Source organism: Vombatus ursinus, unplaced genomic scaffold, assembly GCF_900497805.2.
Source record: "Vombatus ursinus unplaced genomic scaffold, bare-nosed wombat genome assembly UNPS02014210.1, whole genome shotgun sequence".
In the NCBI taxonomy this organism is placed as follows: domain Eukaryota; kingdom Metazoa; phylum Chordata; class Mammalia; order Diprotodontia; family Vombatidae; genus Vombatus; species Vombatus ursinus.
Genome location: NW_020953988.1, coordinates 336,181 through 355,980, shown reverse-complemented (window position 1 = coordinate 355,980; position 19,800 = coordinate 336,181). Strand labels below are relative to the sequence as shown.

Sequence of the window (19,800 nt, the reverse complement as noted above, 5' to 3'; positions counted from 1 at the left end):
GACTTTATATCTATACCTATTGATTTTTTTTCCTTTTTAGGATCAGAACAACACCATAAACTGTCAGGTCCATTTGTACCTTGACTTTATCATGCAGTGTGTTAATGGTAAACCGAAATCTTTACCTCATTTGCATATTTGATGAGAATACCATCTCTACTTTCATTAGAAGCATGAATAAGAATGCTAAATAGCAGAGAGCCAAGAAGAGATCCCTCAGATTCTCCATTGGTCACTTACAGTGACATTAATTTTACACCATTAAAAACTACACATTAGGGCCAATAGTCCTTGACCAAGCAAGACCCCTACCCCAGGCACAAACCAGCTGCAAGGTATAGTGCTCCAAAGTCAGTGCAGTCCTTGAGAACAAGTGAATCAGCAGCATCAAGTTATGGAACTCTCAGTCCACAGATGCTAAAGGGGTTGGACAACTGATCAGAAAAAGATCGTAGGGGACAATTTGCTTATCCTAGATGCAGTACTGTTGCATTGTCCAAAGGGGGATCTGGGTCACAGACCCGGGTCACAATTCCCTGTTGTTGAGGAGCACTGACACACTAGAGCATGCAGCCATGGTGGAGTGGGGATCCTGGTCACAGGTTCAGGGCAAAGAAAGGTCTCTCATGAACCAGAACACAGGCCAGGAAAGAAGTGCTCACACCGATCCTTAGAACATTCCACCTTTGAAGAACCAAAACTTTACAGGTCAACAGAATTAGTTCTGAAAACAGCACCCCCCAAAAACCCCTCCCCACTAACAAACAAATAAAAAAAAATTTGATGCTTGGGACAGTGCCACTTCCACACCAGGAGCAGAGACAAAATTTAACACAAAATTAGGTCAATAAATAGGCTAGAAAAATAAGCAAAAACAAACAAAGAAAAAACCTGACCACAGAGAGCTACTGTGGTGACAGGGTGGATCAAAACCCAACCTTAGAAAAGTACAAAGTCAAAATGGCTAAATATGAAGCCTCAAAAGTTTATTCTTTAATGGCTCATTGAATCCAATGAGAGAGGAGGGATGCTGTTCTCCCTCTTTTTCCCCATCCCTTCCATATTTCTATCGCTCCTTTTTGTGCCTTTCCCCTACCCTCAAGCATTATACATAATAGGGATAAGCTAGAAGCTTTCTCAATAAGATCAAAAGTAAAGCCAAAAAAGTCCATTATGACCACTATTATTCAATATTTTCATATAAATGTTATATTTAGCAGTAAGAGAAGAAAACGGAATTGAAGGAATTAGAACAGGCAACAAGGACACAAAATTTCCCTCTTTGCAGATATGATGGTATTCTTAGACAATCCTAAAGAATTAACTAAAAATTATTTGAAATAATTAACAATTTTAGCAGAATATAAAAAATAAATATAAATATTATATACAGTAAATATATGATATAAAATAATAAATATAAAAATTAAAAATATAAAAATATATAAACTATATTCAAATTTTAAAAATACAAAATACAAAAAATACAAAAAATAAAATAAACCCACATAAATCATCAACATTTCCATATATTACCAATAAAGTCCAATGGTAAGAGATAGAAAAAAATCCCATTTAAAATAACTATAGACAGTATAATATAATTGGGAGTCTATTTGCCAAGACAAATCCAGAAACTATATGAATGCAATTACAAAATATTTTTCACACGAATAAAGTCAGATCCAAACAACTGGAAAAATAGTAATTACTCATGAGTAGGCTTAGACAATGCAACAAAAATGGTGATTCCATCTAAATCAATTTACTTATGGACAAGAATCATACATTTATAATGGAAAGAAGCAAATTGAATTGGCAGATGGCATAAGATCTTTGTGACTCTTAGAACGGTCTGCCCACTTTTCTGCCAGTTAGCTCATTGCAGACCAGGAAGGGACTACTCAGGAATGAGGGCCATTGGGTCTCTTTGTTTCATAGATGACCATGAAATCTGCTCCCCCAAACACCACTTCCTTCTATAAGGTTGGTCTAACGACTCTGGGCCTCTTCATACTAGCCAAACTGACTTTCAGAGCGCAGACTCAGCCTCGTCTTGGGGACATGCCTAGAAGATTTCCAGGCAGGTAGGATTTGCCAGAGTCGACATTCTGGTGAGAAAGTTTTAGGGAGCCTCAGTCCCCCACCTCTCCATATGATGATCCAGAAACCCAATATAAATTTGGGCAAGTCATTAGAACAGTCTGGTAACAGATCTCATCAGCCATTTTGGGGGAGGGAGAAAAGATGGGGAATGGAGTAACTGACACCATATATCATGTGCTTCTTACTGATACTAGCTCATGGATGGTCCATGCCTTTAACAAGGACTCTGAACTCAGGAGCAGGGGAAGATAGTATTGGGCCCCTGTCCTTTTTGAGATGGCCTGGCTCCTGTGCAAGAGGGCACATTTCTTCCCATGAAACCTTTCTTGGCTGTAAGATGGATAGAAAAGTGAGGAACAGCGCTAGTGGGGTAATATCAACAGGGCTAAGTCTGAGAGTGAGCAGAGGCTGGCAAGAACAAGGCAATGGGTAGGGACTATTTTCTTTCTTTTAAAAAAAATTCTTGCTAGATATTGTTTTTACACTATATTTTCTGATTATCCCATGCCATGAGAGCTCTCTTGTTAACAATATAAAGCAATTAAGCAACGTAACCTCACCAGACAATGCAGTCAACATCCTACCTCCTGGAACCTACCACTTTTCCATGCCAAGACATTAACAAGATTCTGTTTTATCTCCTTCCTAATCCATTGAAAAAGAAAAGCAAAACAAACAACAAAACAATTCGTCTACTCAAGGAAAACAATCCTGTTTCCTGCTGTCTCCTCACTGGCTCTATCCATACTTGTTTCTGTGAGTCTCATTCTAAGCCCATCCCCTCTCTGTCAGGGAGAGCATATACCACCCTCATTCTTTGGGATCCTGAATGACCATTGTATTGACCTTGGTTCTTAGAGCTTTCAGAATTTTTTGTATATTATATTATATTATATTCTTTGTTATTGTATAAATTATTTTCCTGGTTCTCCTCAAAAGCAAGGACCCCTGCCATGGCCAATGGGAGATGCCATGCTTCCCCTGGAGCTGTAAATGGCTCCTTCCCCAGAACCACACTTAGACTTTGCCTACAATGATCATTTCTCTGCTGATGACTCAACACAGATTCATGCTAGGTGACCTCCTCAAGTCCTGGAACAGGCCCTGGGTCTCAAAGGTTTTCTCACTGGAATGTGAATTCTGAGAGATCCTTTCTGACCAAAAACTCTTTGAGCAAGAGTCTGCATCCTGAGGACTAACCCAGTCAATCTGGGGAAACACCAATAGGACAACCTCCCATCTCTAGCTCACTTCTCTGGTCCCTATCATCTCACTGTCCTATGTTCTGTTTCCCTGTATATTTTTGGATTCATCTGGAATAAGGCCAATCAACCATAGGCCCCGGCCTTAATCTGTGACTGAGCCCTTCGTGGCCAAATTAGAAAAGGCAATGAAGAAACAAAGCTATCACTCTTTGCAGATGATATGAAGGCGTACTTAGAGAATCCTAAAGAATCAACTAAAAAAACTACTTGAAGTAATTAACTACCTTAGCAAAGTTGCAGGATACAAAATAAACCCAAATAAATCATTGGCATTTCCAAGTATTACTAACAGAACCCAGCAGTAAGAGATAGTAAAATTCCTTTTGAAGTAGCTGTAGACAACATAAAATATTTGGGAGTCTAAAAAAAAACTTTTCACACTAATGAAGTCAGATACAAATAATTGGAAAAAAATCAGTTCTTCATGGGAAGCCCAAGCTAATAGAATAAAAATGAAAATTCTACCTAAATTAATTTACTTATTCAGTGCCATACCAATCAAACTACCAAAAATTGTTTTATAGAGCTAGGAAAAATCATACCAAAATTCATCTGGAAGAACAAAAGGTCCAGAATATCAAGGGAAATAATGAACAGAAATTCAAGGGAAGGTGGCATAGCTGTACCAGATCTAAAACTGTAGTATAAAGCAGCAATCATCAAAACTACTTGGTGGAGTTCCGCTGCCAAGATGGCAGAGTGAGAAGTTAGTCGCACTTACCATCCCTTATCAACCTCTGGAAGCCCAGAAAATATCATCCCAGGAAAAATCCTGAAACAGTTGAACCAGAAGAAAGACAGGTTACAGTAGTCTGGTAGTCCAGGTACCTTGAGGGATTAATGGGAAAGGTGCCTTTTGCCCTGGGGGAAGGGGAGCAGTATAGAACAGGAGATGTCTCACCCAGAAAGCTAGCAGAAAGCCCCACTAAAGCATACCAAGGGGAGATCCTGAACCCCAGGTGGTGGAGCAGGCAAACACCAACACCAGGAACCCCAAGTGCCTCAATATGGGTAGGGGAACTAGTGGAAACTGGCTCACAAAACCACCACATGCCTCGGTGTTCCATACCAGCCAAATCTCACAGTGCCTCATGAAAACTCTGAGAAGTGATCCAAGGAGGAAAGCCCCAGGTGGAGAAACACCCTGCAGCAAAACATCCATCTGAAAAGAGCTTAAGAAGGGAAAGGAATGAAAGGCCCAGGTGAGTAGGCAACCTCTAGGGGCCACACTACCAAACCCAACCCCTAGAGTTCCAGTGTTGCTGATTGCAGCCCAACACCAGGTAAGCTGTCAGAACCCTACAGCCTCCAACTGCCAACAGTTGAGGTCCCAGCACACAAAGCCAGTGACCAGGCCCTGGGCATCCAACACAAGAAGCTTGGGTCAGTGTCCCCTGCTCCCCAGCAGGAGAGCTCAACCTTTTTAAAGGCCAGGAAATAAGCAAACACCATGAGCAAAAAGAAATGTACTATAGATTCTTATTACGGAAACTGTGAAGATCAAGGCAGAAATTCTGAAGAGGACAACATTGTCAACAAACCCACATCTGGAACCTCAAAAGGGAATACGAACTGGTCTGAGGCCCAAAAAGTGTTCTTGGAAGAGCTCAAGAAGGATTTTAAAAGTAAAATAAGAGAGGTAGAAGAAAAATTGTGAAAAGAAATGAGAAGTATGCAAGAGAGAGTCAATAGCTTTGGAAAAGGAAGGACAAAAATTAACTAAAGAAAACAACTCCTTAAAAAGCAGAATTGGCCAAACAGAAAAGACGACACAAAAACTCACTGAGGAGAAGAATTCCTTGAAAAATAAGATGGGCCAAATGGAAAAGGAGGTATGCAATCTAATGGAAGAAAACAACTTGTTAAAAATTAGAATTGGGCAAATGGAAGCTAATAGCTCTATGAGAGAGTGAGAATCAGTCAAACAGAAATGAAAGAATGAAAAAATATAGATGAAAATATAAAACACCTCATTAGTAAAACAACTGACCTGGAAAATCAATCCAGGAGAGACAATTTAAAAATTATTGGTCTACCTGAAAATCATGATGAAAAAAAGAGCCTGGACAGCATCTTTCAGGAAATCATCAAAGAAAACTGCCCTGAAGTCCTAGAACCAGAGGGTAAAATAGCCATAGAAAAAAGACATCCATCACCTCCTGAAAGAGATCCAAAATTACAAATGCCAAGAAATATAGTAGCCAAATTCCAAAATTACCAGGTCAAAGAGAAAATACTGCAAGCCAGAAAGAACCAATTTAAATATCATGGAACCACAATTAGGATTACACAGGACCTGGCAGCTTCTACATTAAAAGACTATAGGGCATGGAATACAATATTCTGTAAGGTAAAGGAGCTTGGATTACAACCAAGGATTAACTACCCAGCAAAAATAAGCATAATCTTTCAGGGGAGGAGATGGACATTCAACAAAATAGGGGACTTCCAAGTCTCCTGGTAAAAAGACTAGAGCTCAACAGAAAATTTGATCAAGACTCAAGAGAGACATAAAAAAGTAAACAGGACAGACAGAAACAACATGTTATTAATAAGGACAAACTGTCTAGATCCCTACAAGGGAAGATGACACTTGTAACTCTTGAGAACTGTACTGTTGTTACACCATTTTAAAGAGGTATATATAGCTGGGGTGGGTACAAGTTCACTTTGATGTAATGATAAAAAAAATCTAGTCAAGTGGGTTAAATGGATCTAAGAAAGTGGATTAATTTGATCTAATTAAGGAATTGTAGTGCGAGAAAAAGAAAGGAGGAGGCAGACAAGGGTAAATTATGGTTCTGGAAAAGGCACAAAAACCTATTACAGTAGAGGGAAAGAAGGGAGGAAGATGAGCATTGTTTGAACCTTACTTTCATCAGATTTGGCTCAAGGACGGACTAACATAATCAGCTAGGTATAGAAATCTAACGTGCCCTATAGGCAGTAGGAGAGAAAGGGGGAAAGAAAAGGGAGGGGGGATAGAAGGGAGGGAAGAAGCAGTAAGGGTAAAGGGGAAGAAAAGGGAAAGGGCTAATAGAAAGGAGGAGGGACTGAGGGAATCCCTTTATATACATAAAGGGGGTGGATATAAGTTGAGTCCCCCCCAGAAGGGATACACTTGGGACAAAAAGCACCAAAGAGTCTTTCCTTAGCCATTAACTGACTCCCTGTCCTAGCACTAAAACTGCTCCCTGTTTTCAATGCTGGCCTTTCAGAGGGACTTCTGTTAGGTTTCCCTGAATCTTGACTAAAATCTATGATCTGAGTACCAGGCCTGTGATTAGGCTGTTCAGCTAAACCATGTGACACTTGGGGATAGGAGTCTTGAAAAATAACTGAAACCTTAGAAGGGCAATCTCAGGGATGGTGTAGCTGATAGCCACTCCAAAAAGAAAAAAAAAATCTGAGTTGGAAACGGAACAAATAAAAGATCTTTTTTAGCGTCTCCTGACTGAAAAGGTATCTTACCTGAGAAGGAGCAGTGAAGTTAAGCCCATAAAGGAAAGCAGAGACTTCCACTGAGGCCTCAAACTAACAGCAGTGAGGAATCATGGTATTTCTTGTTTTAACTAGAACTTGTGAGGGATGTTCCTCAAAAGCCTATTAGCTGTGTTTGTTTATCTGTGATTCTGTGTGTGTCTGTGTGTGTCTGTGTGCCCATGTATGAGTGCAAGTAAAAAAAACCCATATACATGGAAATAAGAAGAAAAAATCTTCCTGGCAAATGCTTCTCTATATTTGTCTTTGTCTTGCAAATTAAGGGGAAAAATGGGAACCTTTCTGAGAAGTTTTCTAAGTCTTCAGAGTAAGAGATTTTGTCTGGCTCTAAGTTAGAAGACAAGAGACACAGATAAGAAAAGAAGGAGTCTAAAGTGGATTTATGGAATCATAAACCAGTTAGAGATTGATTAGAGACTAAAATCTAATTTTTCCACTTTGAATTTCCGAATTGTGTTTTGAGTGCTATTATAAATGTGAATCTATCTAAGTGAGTTTGGGGGTAACATTCTGTAGAGAGTTGTTATAAGGAAAAATAAGAAGGAAGAGATTAAAACAAAAAGATATGAGGCAAGCACTGGATGACTTTCTCTAGGTGTTTTCCTAGAGGCAGAACAGTGGTCCTCCTAGGACAATTTGAAAAGATATGAAGAAAAATCCCAAGACAAGGTTTGGTCCCTGCGAAGAGTAGACACCTCCAGGCTAGGGACTGCTTAAACAATGAACGGCAAGTCCTGGTGTTATCTGGAGTAGGAGGGTGCCTCCACACCAGCCAAAGGAATTTTTGCCTCCAGGACAGTAAGGAGAGTTGAGCATGTGAGCTGGGGAAGATTGAGGGAACCTCTGCTGACAAGGAACACCAGACTCATCTGTGCTTCAGAGATGAGATAGGAACAAGAGGAAACCAGTACGTGCCCAGTGAGTGCAGAAGCAGTGAGGCAGGGATGCCACTGGCTGTAGGCACTTACAGGAGGCTGGGGGTCTTGGTTTGGGTTCAAGGTCAGAGGGGAGAACTGAGGGAGAATCTGAGGCCAGAGGCATCACCTCCATACCTCAGGATTAGAGGTGATTACAACAATTTAACCACTAAAAAAATGAACAGGCAAAGGAGAAAGAATTCAACCATAAAGAGTTATTATGGGAATAGAGAAGACCAGGGTTCATCTTCAGTGGAGGATACTGATGCAAAGAAACCTTCTTCTACCCCAACAAGTAATGTCAAATGGCCACCTGACCATAGAACTTTAAAAAGACTTTAAAAATCAAATGAGGGAGATTGAGGAAAAACTTAAAAAAAAAATAAGAACAATCCAAGAAAAACAAGAACATCATGAAAAGAAAGTCAACCAATTAGAAAAGAAGATTCAGAATCTTATGGAAGAAAATGACTCCTTGAAAATCAGAATTGAGCAAGTGGAATCCAGCAAAGTTGTAAGAGATCAAAAAATAATAAAGCAAAATATAAAGAATGAAAAAAGAAAAGACTATGTGAAACGTCTCACAAGAAAAACAACTGATCTGGAGAATAGATCAATAAGAGACAATATAAGAACTGTGGAAGTACCTAAAAGTTAAAACAAACAAGAATCTTGATACAATATTAAAAGAAGGCAAAGCAGAAACAGAAAAAAAAATTCACCAATCACCACCTGAAAGAGGTCTGAGGAGGAACACTTACAGGAATATCATAACCAAGTTGCAAAGTTGCAATATTCCCTCACCCTCCCCTCTAAAGATCCCTCCCTTTATCCTTTCTCCCTTGGTATCCCCTTGGAATTTTATTTTTTTCTAAATTTAGAAAACTTTTATAAACTTCTAGATGTATATGTATTATTCCCTCTTGAACTCATTCCTGATGAAAGTAGGTTTCCAGAACTAACAGCCCTCCACCCCCTTCTAACACTTATCTATTGGTTCTTTCTTTCACACTTCATTTGTACAAGATAATTACTCATTTTAGCTGTTCCTGAATGGTTTTAATTTTTGAGGTCATATCATGCTCATGTCTACCTCAATCTTTCTTATGAACTACCCAATTAATAATAACAATCTTAGACAAATATTTTACATTGTACATACATAAAAGATAAAGAGTCTGTCCTCATTTAATACCTTGTAATTAGTATTTGGTATGTACTTTGTGTTTTTTCTTGGGTCTTGTATGTTAAATCTTCTATTGAGTTCAGGTTTTTTTTTTTAAACAAAGTCCTGAAAGACTGACAATTCATTAAATGCCATTTACTTTTTTCATTCAGAATTATGCTCAGCTTTGCTGGATATGATGTTTTTGGCCAGAGATCCATTTCTTTTCTTTTCTTTTCTTTTTTATATTAAATGTTTATTAATTTATTTATTTTTCATTTTCAACATTCACTTCCACAAGATTTTGAGTTTCAAATTTTCTCCTCAACTCATCCCTCCTCCACCCCGAGACAGAGTGCATTCTGAATAACTCTCTTCCTAATCTGCCCTCCCTTCTATCACCATCCCCCTTCTCTTATACCCTTCTCCTTCTATTTTCCTGCAGGGAAGGATAGATTTCTATATCCCATTGCCTGTATATCTTATTTCCCAGTTGCATGTGAAAACAATTTTTGACATTTGTTTTTAAAACTTTGGGCTCCAAATTTTCTCCCTTCCTCTCTCCCCACCCACCATCATTGAAAAGGTAAGCAACTTAATACAGGTTATACATCTGTAGTCATGCAAGACACTTCCCCAGTAGTCATGTTGTGAAAAACTAGCTATATTTCCCTTCATTCTATCCCATCCCCCCATTTAACCTATTCTCTCTTTTAACCTTGTCCCTCTTCAGAAGTGTTTGCTTCTGATTACCCCCTCCCCCAATCTGATCTCCCATTATAATGCTCCTGGTCTCTTATCCCCTTGCCCCCTATTTTCTCGTAGGATAAGATAGATTTCCATACCCAATTGAGTGTGTATGTTATTCCATCCTTAAACCAAATCCAATGAGAATAAGAGTCACTCATTCCCTCTCACCTTCCCCCACTTCCTCTATACTGTAAAAGGTTTTTCTTGTCCATTTTATGTGAGATAATTTACCCCATTCTACCTCTCCCTTTCTCCTTCTCCCAGTATAATCCTCTCTCACCCCCTTTATTTTATTTTTAGACATCATCCCTTCATATTCAACTCACCCTGTGCACTCTATCTTCTATCTGTCTATCTATATATATACATACATATAATTTTTCCTTCCAACTACCCTAACTCTGATAAAGGTCTCATGAGTTACAAATATCATCTTTCCATGCAGGAACCTTAATAAGCCTCTTCTGATTTCTCTTTCCTGTTGACATCTTCATTTTTCACTTGAGTCTTGTATTTGAAAATCAAATTTTCTATTCAGTGCTGGTCTTTTCATCAAGAATGCTTGAAAGTCCTCTATTTCACTGAATGACCATTTTTCCCCTGAAGGATTATACTCAGTTTTGCTGGGCAGGTGATTCTTGGTTGTAATCCTATCTCCTTTGCCCTCCAGAATATCATATTCCAAGCCCTGTGGTCCCTTAATGTAGAAGCTGCTAAATCCTGTGCTATCCTGATTGTGTTTCAACAATACTTGAATTGTTTCTTTCTGGCTGCCTGCAGTATTTTCTCCTTGACCTGGGAACTCTGGAATTTGGCTACAATATTCCTAGGAGTTTTCCTTTGGGGATCTGTTTCAGGAGGTGATCGGTGGATTCTTTCCATTTCTATTTGACCTTCTGGTTCCAGAATATGAGGGCAGTTTTCCTTGATTTCTTGAAAGATGATGTCTAGGCTCTCTTTTTGATCAAGGCTTTCAGGTAGTCCAAAACTTTTTAAATTATCTCTCCTGGATCTATTTTCCAGATCAGTTGTTTTTCCCATGAGATATTTCACATTGTCTTCAATTTTTTAATTCTTTTGGTTTTGTTTTACAATGTCTTGATTACTCATAAAGTCACTAGCTTCCATTTGCTCCATTCCAATTTTTAAGGAAGTATTTTCTTCATTGAGCTTTTGGACTTCCTTTTCCATTTGGCCAATTCTGCTTTTTAAGTCATTCTTCTCCTCGTTGGCTTTTTGGACCTCTTTTGGCATTTTGGGTTACTGTATTTTAAAGGTGTTATTTTCTTCAGTATTTTTGGGTCTCCTTTAGCAAGCTGTTGACTTGTTTTTCATGATTTTCTTGCATTTCTCATTTCTCTTCCCAGTTTTTCCTCTATTTCTCTTACTTGTTTCTTAAACTCCTTTTTGAGCTCTACCATGTTGTGGGACTGATTCATATTTTTCTTGGAGGCTTTGGATGTAGGAGCTTTGATTTTGTTGTCTTCTTCTGGTTGTATGTTTTGATCTTCTTTGTCATCAAAGAAAGATTTTATGGTCTGACTTTTTTGCACTATTTGCTCATGATCCCAGCCAATTACTTGAGTTATAAACTCATTGTTAAGGTAGGGGTCTGCTTCCAGTGTAAAGAATGTAGTGTACTAAGCTTTGGGGGTTTCATGCAGCTCCTTTCAGAGATAGTTCCAGGGACCTGTAAATTTTCAGTTCTTCCAAGGTGGTATGATAAGGGGCAAGATGTTTACTCATTTCCTGGCCTGGGCTCTGATCTGTGAGTGACCACAAGCACTTTTTTCTGCCTTGGAACTGTGAGGAGGATTCCCTCTCCACCACCACTACAAGCTCTACCAGGCCAATACTCCTCCTCTCCCCAGGACCACCACCCAGAACTGCAACACAGGTCCAAGCATGGGCAAAGTAAGAGAATCCTGCCTCAGCACCAGCAAAGAGATCCCTGCAAACTCCCTCTGATCAGTCACTTGATTCCCATTCTATCTGTGGACTGAGAGCTCTGACACCATGCTCTGCTCTGGGGCTGTGCCTGGACTTGGGCAGGACAGAGCTCCTTCTCTCACTGTGGTCAGACACAATTTTCCCACTGACCTTCTAAGTTGTCTTTGGTGTTTGTGGGTTGAGAAGTCTGGTAACCACCACAGCTCCTCATGATTCAGTCCACTGAGGCTTGCTCCAGGTTTGCTGAGGCCTGGTCTTTGTGAAGCCCATGTTGAACTGTGCTTTTCTCCCAGCCCAGTGCAATAGACCTTTCCAATCAACCATCCAGGTTGTCTTGGGCTGGAAATTTGTTTCACTCTGTCTTTTTGTGGGTTCTGCTACTCTAGAATTTGTTTAGAGCTACTTTTTATAGGTATTTGGAGGGGTTTGGGGGAGAGCTCAAGCAAGTCATTCCTTTTACTCTACCATCCTAACTCCTCCCCCTGGAGGCCCAGTTCTTTTTCTTGTAATATTTTCTCCTTGAGCTTGCGGTTTCAGAATTTGACTCTAATATTCCTGTAGGTTTTCCTTGTAGTTTCTCTTGTAGGTAATGATCAGTGATTTTGTGAAGTTTGAGAGATCACTGTAACAGAAATGCTTTTAGATGAGACAACTTTTTAATCTGAATGCTGTTACACATGAACTGGGCTTTTAAAAGGATAATATAAAAATAAATATTTAAAAATTGTTAAATAATTAGTGAGGTATATTTTTATTATAAAACAGATGATGATGGTGGTGGTGGTTTTTATTAAAATACTAAATTTCCATTTGAAATTTTTGGCTAATATGAAAGTGTATATGGTGGTTTAGATTTATCTTCAACATATTAGTGAAGAGTCAACTATCAGGCTTTTGCCATATGTCTGAAGCAACAGAATATGAATAGTTTTAATTTATAAGTAAAGGATAAAGGAAATGTTAACCATTAGGAAAATATCAGGAAAGATAATCAAACCATAAGTTGTGGAAAGTAAAATTTTGCTATTTAAGGTAAAAATTCCTGGGCCTGTGATTATTGTTTTGAGCTTTGATTACAGGGATAGTTGTCTAAATTTTCATGAAGCCAACAGTAGAAAATGGCATGTTCTGCAGTCTGGGAGCTACTAAGGGTGGATGTCTGTGCCTGGTAAAAGTTTTGGAGATGACTGTGGCTCGGCCAAAGGTAGGATCCTCATGATTTTATTTCCCCATCATGCTATTTCCTTACAGAAAAACAAATTTCCTGAGCCTTGCTTTTAATATCCTGTGACTACATGACCGGCTGTCAGAAATGACTCAGGACTGGAATTGACTGGAATCAGACAGAGTTATGGAAGTTTTTCCCCCTGTTATGACATATAACATTGTTCTATGTTCCTCTTTTTTCTTTTCTTTTTTTTTTAGTAAATTTCTGTAATCAAGAAGTTTTGTAAGTACAATACAAAATTTATTAAATAATAGACTGATATTAGAACATCTCTGAGTTACTATAATAGGATGCAAGTATGAATATCTTACAATTGTAACCTGATTTGGGGGTGAAATTATAATATGGAGATGAAATCCTTCTAAGGGGGGATGATTAGACAAAGTAGTGAATTTTGAGAAAGCAACAGGATTAGATTATTTTTCTCTAAGAACTATATATGAACGTATATGTTTGACTGTCAAATTTATCTGTCATGGAAATTCAGGCTTTGAGTATGTTTTACTAATTGTATTGATAATGGTAAAGAAAGTGAACTTATTTTCTAATTTTAAAGTATTTTTCTGATAATTTTAAAAGGCAGAAGGGCTAATTTTATAGTTGGATCCTCATAATATTTTAAAAGATTCTTATATCAAATACAGAATTTAGATAAGGATAGAAACAGCAAGTGATATATAAACTGAAATTCTCTGAAGTTTCAAGACTGAAGAACCAAGTTTAAGAGATTGTACTAAATCATATTAAGTCAAAATTATCTAGGAACCTCTAGATTTGGAACTAGAGAAGCAGAGCCCTTTTCAGAGTTGTCTGAAGAATAAAGCTTATTGTCTGAGAAAAGATCTATAGGGACTAGATAACTACATGAGACACCTGGGACTCAAAATGTGCTGATTAAATGGACATTGAAAATGGTTTACCAGGATGCAAGGAAACAATGTTAGTTCATATTGGTGATAACCATTGTATTGCTTTGGTCTTTTGCTTTGCATGGTTTATGTTTAAGTTTTCTTGGTTACCTTGGTGACATGTAAATATCCCTTACCAAAACTAGTCCATTGTGAGCCTCACAGGTAGTCTGATCTGTTCCTGACTTAGTGTAATTCGTGCAATTATGAGAGTTGTTTTCAACCTAGGCCTACATGGCAGGGAAACTGGACCATCTACGTGCTGTTTAGAGAGCTTTAACCAAGCACCTATGTTATGCTGACCAGAAACTCAGATCCAATGATTGATGCAAGGAGTTTTCTCACAACTGTACATCTCAAGCAACCAATATGTCTTATCTGAAAACTGTCAATAAATTATTGTTTCCAAGGGCCCCTATCAGGTCCTTCTGACTGCTCCCACAACTGCCAAACTTGTGACTGTGTATTCCTGGATCATCTGAAGAAAGCCTCTGTTCCTGAGTGGATAGCACAACCATCAAGGGATCTCAAAGTTTGTCTAGTATGCTCCCAGAATAAACCAGTACCCTGATTAGATAGCTGTCCCAGGATTCTGGACAAGGGCTAAGTATGCTGCCACCGCCCCCTCCACCTTTGTTATGTGCCCAATCACCAAGGTCCTGATTGAAGCATATGTTGACATTTTCTCCCTCTACATTCTTGGCCCCTCTCTCTTTTCTGCTTGTAATAAATGGCTAGACAAGACCTATTCAGCTCAACATCTTGTCCTGACCCAACTAACCTCTTGTGGCATCTTGGTTTATACTTGCCTCTCCTTTATTGGCCAAAAGGGTAGGGATTCTTTCACCCCCTCTTCCTTTGGTCAAGAGGGGGACTGTCAAGATAATTTTGGAAGACACCCTGTTTCCCACAGCTAAGGCCCAGCAAGCAAGCTTTGCCCTGAGGTTGGCATAACAACAATCTTTTGTGCTCATTTTCTGGATGAACACTGCTGCAACTAAATCACAGAACTGGTGGTCCCTGAGCTCAGGCAAACACCAACAGGTACAGACAGGAAGCCCTTCTATGAATGGAATTTTTGTCACTAGACAATCTTTCTTCACTGTTGCTGTTATGCTTTACTACTGTTGCTACACTACACTGTTTGATATTTATCCACAAATACAGAAATCGAGGTTTAGCCATACTAAAGTGAGTTCCCCCACTTTAGAGGGGAGGTGTCTAGTTTTCCTCCTTGCTTGCAAGTCATTTCCCTCACTTTGAAATTGAATATCTGTTTGATTCCTGATTCTCCTGACTCTAGCTTGCTCTGTTTGGCTCTGGACATCCATAGGTCAGAGGCTGGTCAAGTCCAGTTGACACTTTTGGTGCTATTCAGTGTTCATCACATCCATTGCCTTCTGGTTCTAGTTTTGAAAATAGTATCAATGATGCTTAGATATGAAACTGCTTATTTATCTCCCAAAATTTAGCCTCTTTCATTTTTGGGTCCTGAACCATATCTTCCTTTGTTTAGTTCCTATAATTCTAATTTATCTATCATCCTGAATCCTTTTAGTCACTGAAAGCATGGCCATTTGGATGTTACCAGGTAGATGTACTAGGGTGAACATTTGAGATCAAGTAAAAAGAGTAATATGAAATTTTTGAATTCCTTAATTAGAGATGAAGGGGATGAGAATGTTAAAGGAAACTAGTCTTTAAGGTGTCTTGCAGGTGCACCAATGAACTAAAAGGAGATTGTTCCCATAATCCAGTGAGACGTAATGAGTTCTTGGTCAAGGTATTGGCCAAAGAAGCATACCTCACTACTCTGTTGAAAATTGGTGTTCTGCCTTCTTGCTCTATTCTGTATTTCAAATCCACTCTCCATCTTCCATCCTGGAGTGTAAAACTCCTGACTATTGAGCTGTCTGCATTTAGCTCAGAGAAACATTATACTGAAACCTTAGCTGTATTTAACATGGTTCACCAAACTCTACCTTCTCCTTCCTAGCTCTATCTCCAGGAACAGGAATTAGACTAACACTACTATTCCATAGAAGGCTGAGTACATAAATAACCCACTGCTATCATCCATTGTCCATGGGACTTCCCAAATTGAACAACCCTACTAAACCTCCATCCTCCAATATTTGTTATTTTTCTTGGTTAAAATTTATTTGTTCCTTAAGGACAGTGACTAAATTTTTTTTGTTTGTATGTTCAACACTCAGAAAAGTGCCTAGCACGTAGTATACACTTAATGATTTTTCCATTCATTCATTTATATGGCAAAAGGTTTATTCCCAAAGATACATCAACAGAATACAAAGAAGTCAATTGTGGTTTGAGTGTTTGGAACAACAAGAACAAAAAATGAAAATAAAATAGCAACTTCATGGACATTAGGTGAGTACTATTAAAGAAGGTGGTACCTATGTAATGATATATCAGAAATTAGCAGAAATGATTCAGATTTATATAAAAGTGACAAAATTAAGGATTTGCTCCCAACCCCACCATGAATTATGAAAAGCTAACACATTTTGGCTGAATAAATTAATCAATCCAATGTAAACTGCTATGAATAATGCCTAAGTCAGTTTTAAAGGATCATTGGGTCTTTGGGTAATTGTATGAAAAGAGATGCCCCATGAAAGGATACTTTGAGATTGGTTGAAAACAGTAAGTCATACCCTAAGGAGGTAAGGACAACACACCAAAGTTAAAGAAGTTCAACCATTCGAATTGTGGCAGAGTCCAGTGGCAAAGGAATCTTTAATGGGTATTGATACTGGGTAGGGGAGACGAGAGAGTTTTCTTGTAACTCTTGGTCTCCCATTCACCCATTATCTAAGGGACAAAAACGAGAACCTCAAACATTCTGAAAATCTCAAGTTTCTAGATTTTACCCACAGAATTGGTAGCAATGTCTACCAAAATTGGTAACGTGATTAAAACAACAGTAGTTGTTGCACTCTGGTGATCCAGACTATCTATGTGAGTGGAATTTGACAAAGTAGTAAGAGATAATGACACAATATACGAATTAGGATTCAAATATCACCCAAATTGATAAATATGGCCATGCCAGATTAATGTGGCTTATTTTTCAAGCCTATTATTCCCAGAACTGGAATTACCAGGCTGTCCTCCAGAAAAAATCTTGCTCCTGGAATCCTTTTGATTTTTTATCTGTTCCTGGGTATTTTGGTCTGGCTTCCAGAAGATCACATAACATTTTGGAATAAAAATACAGCCCAGTAACACAGCACTGGAGGCCAACATGGAGAAGATCTCCACAATCACCATGGCCTTCCCTTTGGTGCTCTGATACGTGGGGAGAAAAGGGGCCCAGACACTGCAGAACACTAGCATGCTGAAAGTGATGAACTTGGCTTCATTGAAGGTATCAGGCAGGTTCCTGGCCAAGAAAGCTACAATAAAACTTCCCATGGCCAGAAAGCCCATATAGGCCAGGACACAGTAAAAAGCAAAGGCAGAGCCCTCATTACATTTAAGGGTTATGCGGCCAGTTTCAGAGTGTGTGTCTGCCTCTGGAAAGGGGGGATAGGTTCCCAACCAGATGCCACAGAAAATCACTTGAATCCCTGAACAGATGAGAACAACATAGCTGGACACTCTAGGATGTATGAACATCCGGATTCTACTCCCTGGCTTTATAACCCTGAAAGCCAGAACGACTATGATGGTTTTGGCCAAAATGGAGGAAACAGCCACTGTGAACACCACTGCAAACACTGTTTGTCTGAGGAGACACGTGGCAGTGCTAGGCTGGCCTATGAAGAGCAAAGAGCAGAGGAAACAGAAGGTAAGGGAGATAAGGAGAGTATAGCTGAGAATCTGGTTATTGGCTTTGACTATGGGGGTGTCTTGGAACTTCACAAAGACCCACAGAACCAAAACTGTCAGTAATGAAAAGAAAATAGCGGTAAAGGCCAAAGCCATCCCCAGGGGTTCTTTCATATTCAGGAAGGTCACAAGCTTGGGGAGGCAGTGATCTCTCTGCTTACTTGGATATTCATCTTCTGGACACTTCATACACTGCTCTGCATCTGCAGGAAACAAACAAGGGCTCAGTGTTCATATTACAAGAATTATCCCCGTGCCTAGATGTAGGAAAGAGTAATGAGAGTTGCAACAATTTCTTCTGCCTTCACAGGAGGCAAAATCTTATTCTCTCTTTTCTGAGAGACAATTACAGTGCTATGTAACATGACATACAAGGGTAGGCCCACTCTGTCCTTTTTAACTCATTGGTCTTAGAGCACATTGATTCTCTGCATTCCTTTTACTTAACTGATGATACCTCTTCTTTTTAATCTATTTTTTTAGTACATGAAACTCATTAACTGGAGCTCTTTGTTATCAAATATAAAGATTTCTTCTGTGTCCACTGTGTTGTGCAACAAGTGTAAATGTAGATTGCCTACATCAATCTTACCTATTTCTTTCTAGCTCCCAGTACACTCCATCCCACAACTAACTTGAATGCATTTTACACATATACCTATTCTGTACATGTTCGTGTTGTCTCCTCCATTGGAATGGAAACTCCCTAAAACCAAGAATAATTTCCTTTTTGTCTTTCTATCCCCACCACTTATAATCAAGATTGTCACATGCTAAATGGCTATTGTTCCATTGATCAATTACTAATTTCTTGAATACTTGGAAGATTTTTTTGGAAAAAAAATCTTTTATTTTGTTAAATGACCCTCTTGTCAATTCTCAGGAAATTGATGACATTCCATGATATATTCAACAGTATAATTCCATAATCCTTTTATATTTGTGATTCATCAGATAGCTTAAAACCAAATTCTCATTGGATCATAGATTCAATTGTTTTTTTTTTAATGTTTTTGGATTGACAATATTTTTGACAAACTGGATTGACCATAATTTCATGCTTTCATTTATATTAATGATATCATCTTGAAATTTACCCTGGCAATGGCATTCCAAAAACTCTCTATTGCACCTAGATTCATCTTTGCTGTGAGCAGGCTGTCACTTTCCTAGACATCTCTTTGCCTCCTCTTTGCTTTGCTTTCCTTTTTCCATGATCTGAGGATCCAAATAAACTCTTGAATTGCATCTATGATGTCAGAGGTGAAAGTCCAAATAGAATTGTCCATTGGTGATGACACAAATACTCATAAAAATCCTGTAATTTTATTATGCAAGTAAGTTATGGGCAACATGAATAGGGCACGAGACTTGAAGTCAGGGATGCCTGAGTTCAAATCTTGCATCAGGCACTTACTAACTGTGTGACCCTTGGCAAGTCCCTTCACTTTTGTCTGTCTTAGTTTCTATATCAGTGAAATGGAGATAATAATAACACCTCCCTCACAGGGTTGTTTTGATGTTTAAATGAAATAGAACATATAAAACACAAAAGTGAGGAACTATATGGATACTGGTTATTATTAGAATTTTTAGTAACATAATCATCATCTTCATCATCACTAAAACAAGAAATGACCTTCATTGCAGTGGAGAGATCCATATATTTCCATACGAAGGCAGCAGAATAGATTAAGGTGTGGTGTAACTTTGTACACATTCTAAGAATTTCTCAGAATCAGCCTTTTCTGTACTTTTCCCTTTTTCCTGCTATCATGGCTTGAAAACAACCTAAGACAAGCTTCAAATGCAATGCCATTGTTTGAATCATGGGAGCATCCACTATTCTTCCAAGATCTGATGATATATTTAGTACACAAGTACTGTGATCCAGGTGTATAGTTACCCATCTTGAGCATGCCTCATTCCTTAATTTCTTAAGTTCATTCATTTTCTGATACCAATCCATGTGCAGTGTGGTGTAGGTGATAGAGAGCTGATGGTCAAGCTAAGAAGACCTGGGTTCAAGTCCTGCCTCAGATACATATGCTCTCATCATTCTGTGGAAGTCACTCAAACCCTCATTTCTCTAGGAAACTCTCAGATAATAAGGCTCAAATAAGCTGTAACCTGCAATGTTAGAGGATGTTTCTAA

The 19,800-nt window shown here is 38.7% G+C and overlaps 1 protein-coding gene across 1 annotated transcript in view; it reads right to left on the bottom strand.

Annotated features, from left to right (window-relative positions):
• The window catches only part of LOC114041926 (vomeronasal type-2 receptor 26-like), a gene marked incomplete at its 5' end in the record, with an annotated part of 80,765 nt that overhangs the window by 37,516 nt on the left and 23,449 nt on the right, over positions 1–19,800 (bottom strand). The window contains 1 exon segment of the mRNA XM_027860610.1: positions 2,657–2,661. Coding sequence (XP_027716411.1) covers positions 2,657–2,661 — 5 coding nt within the window.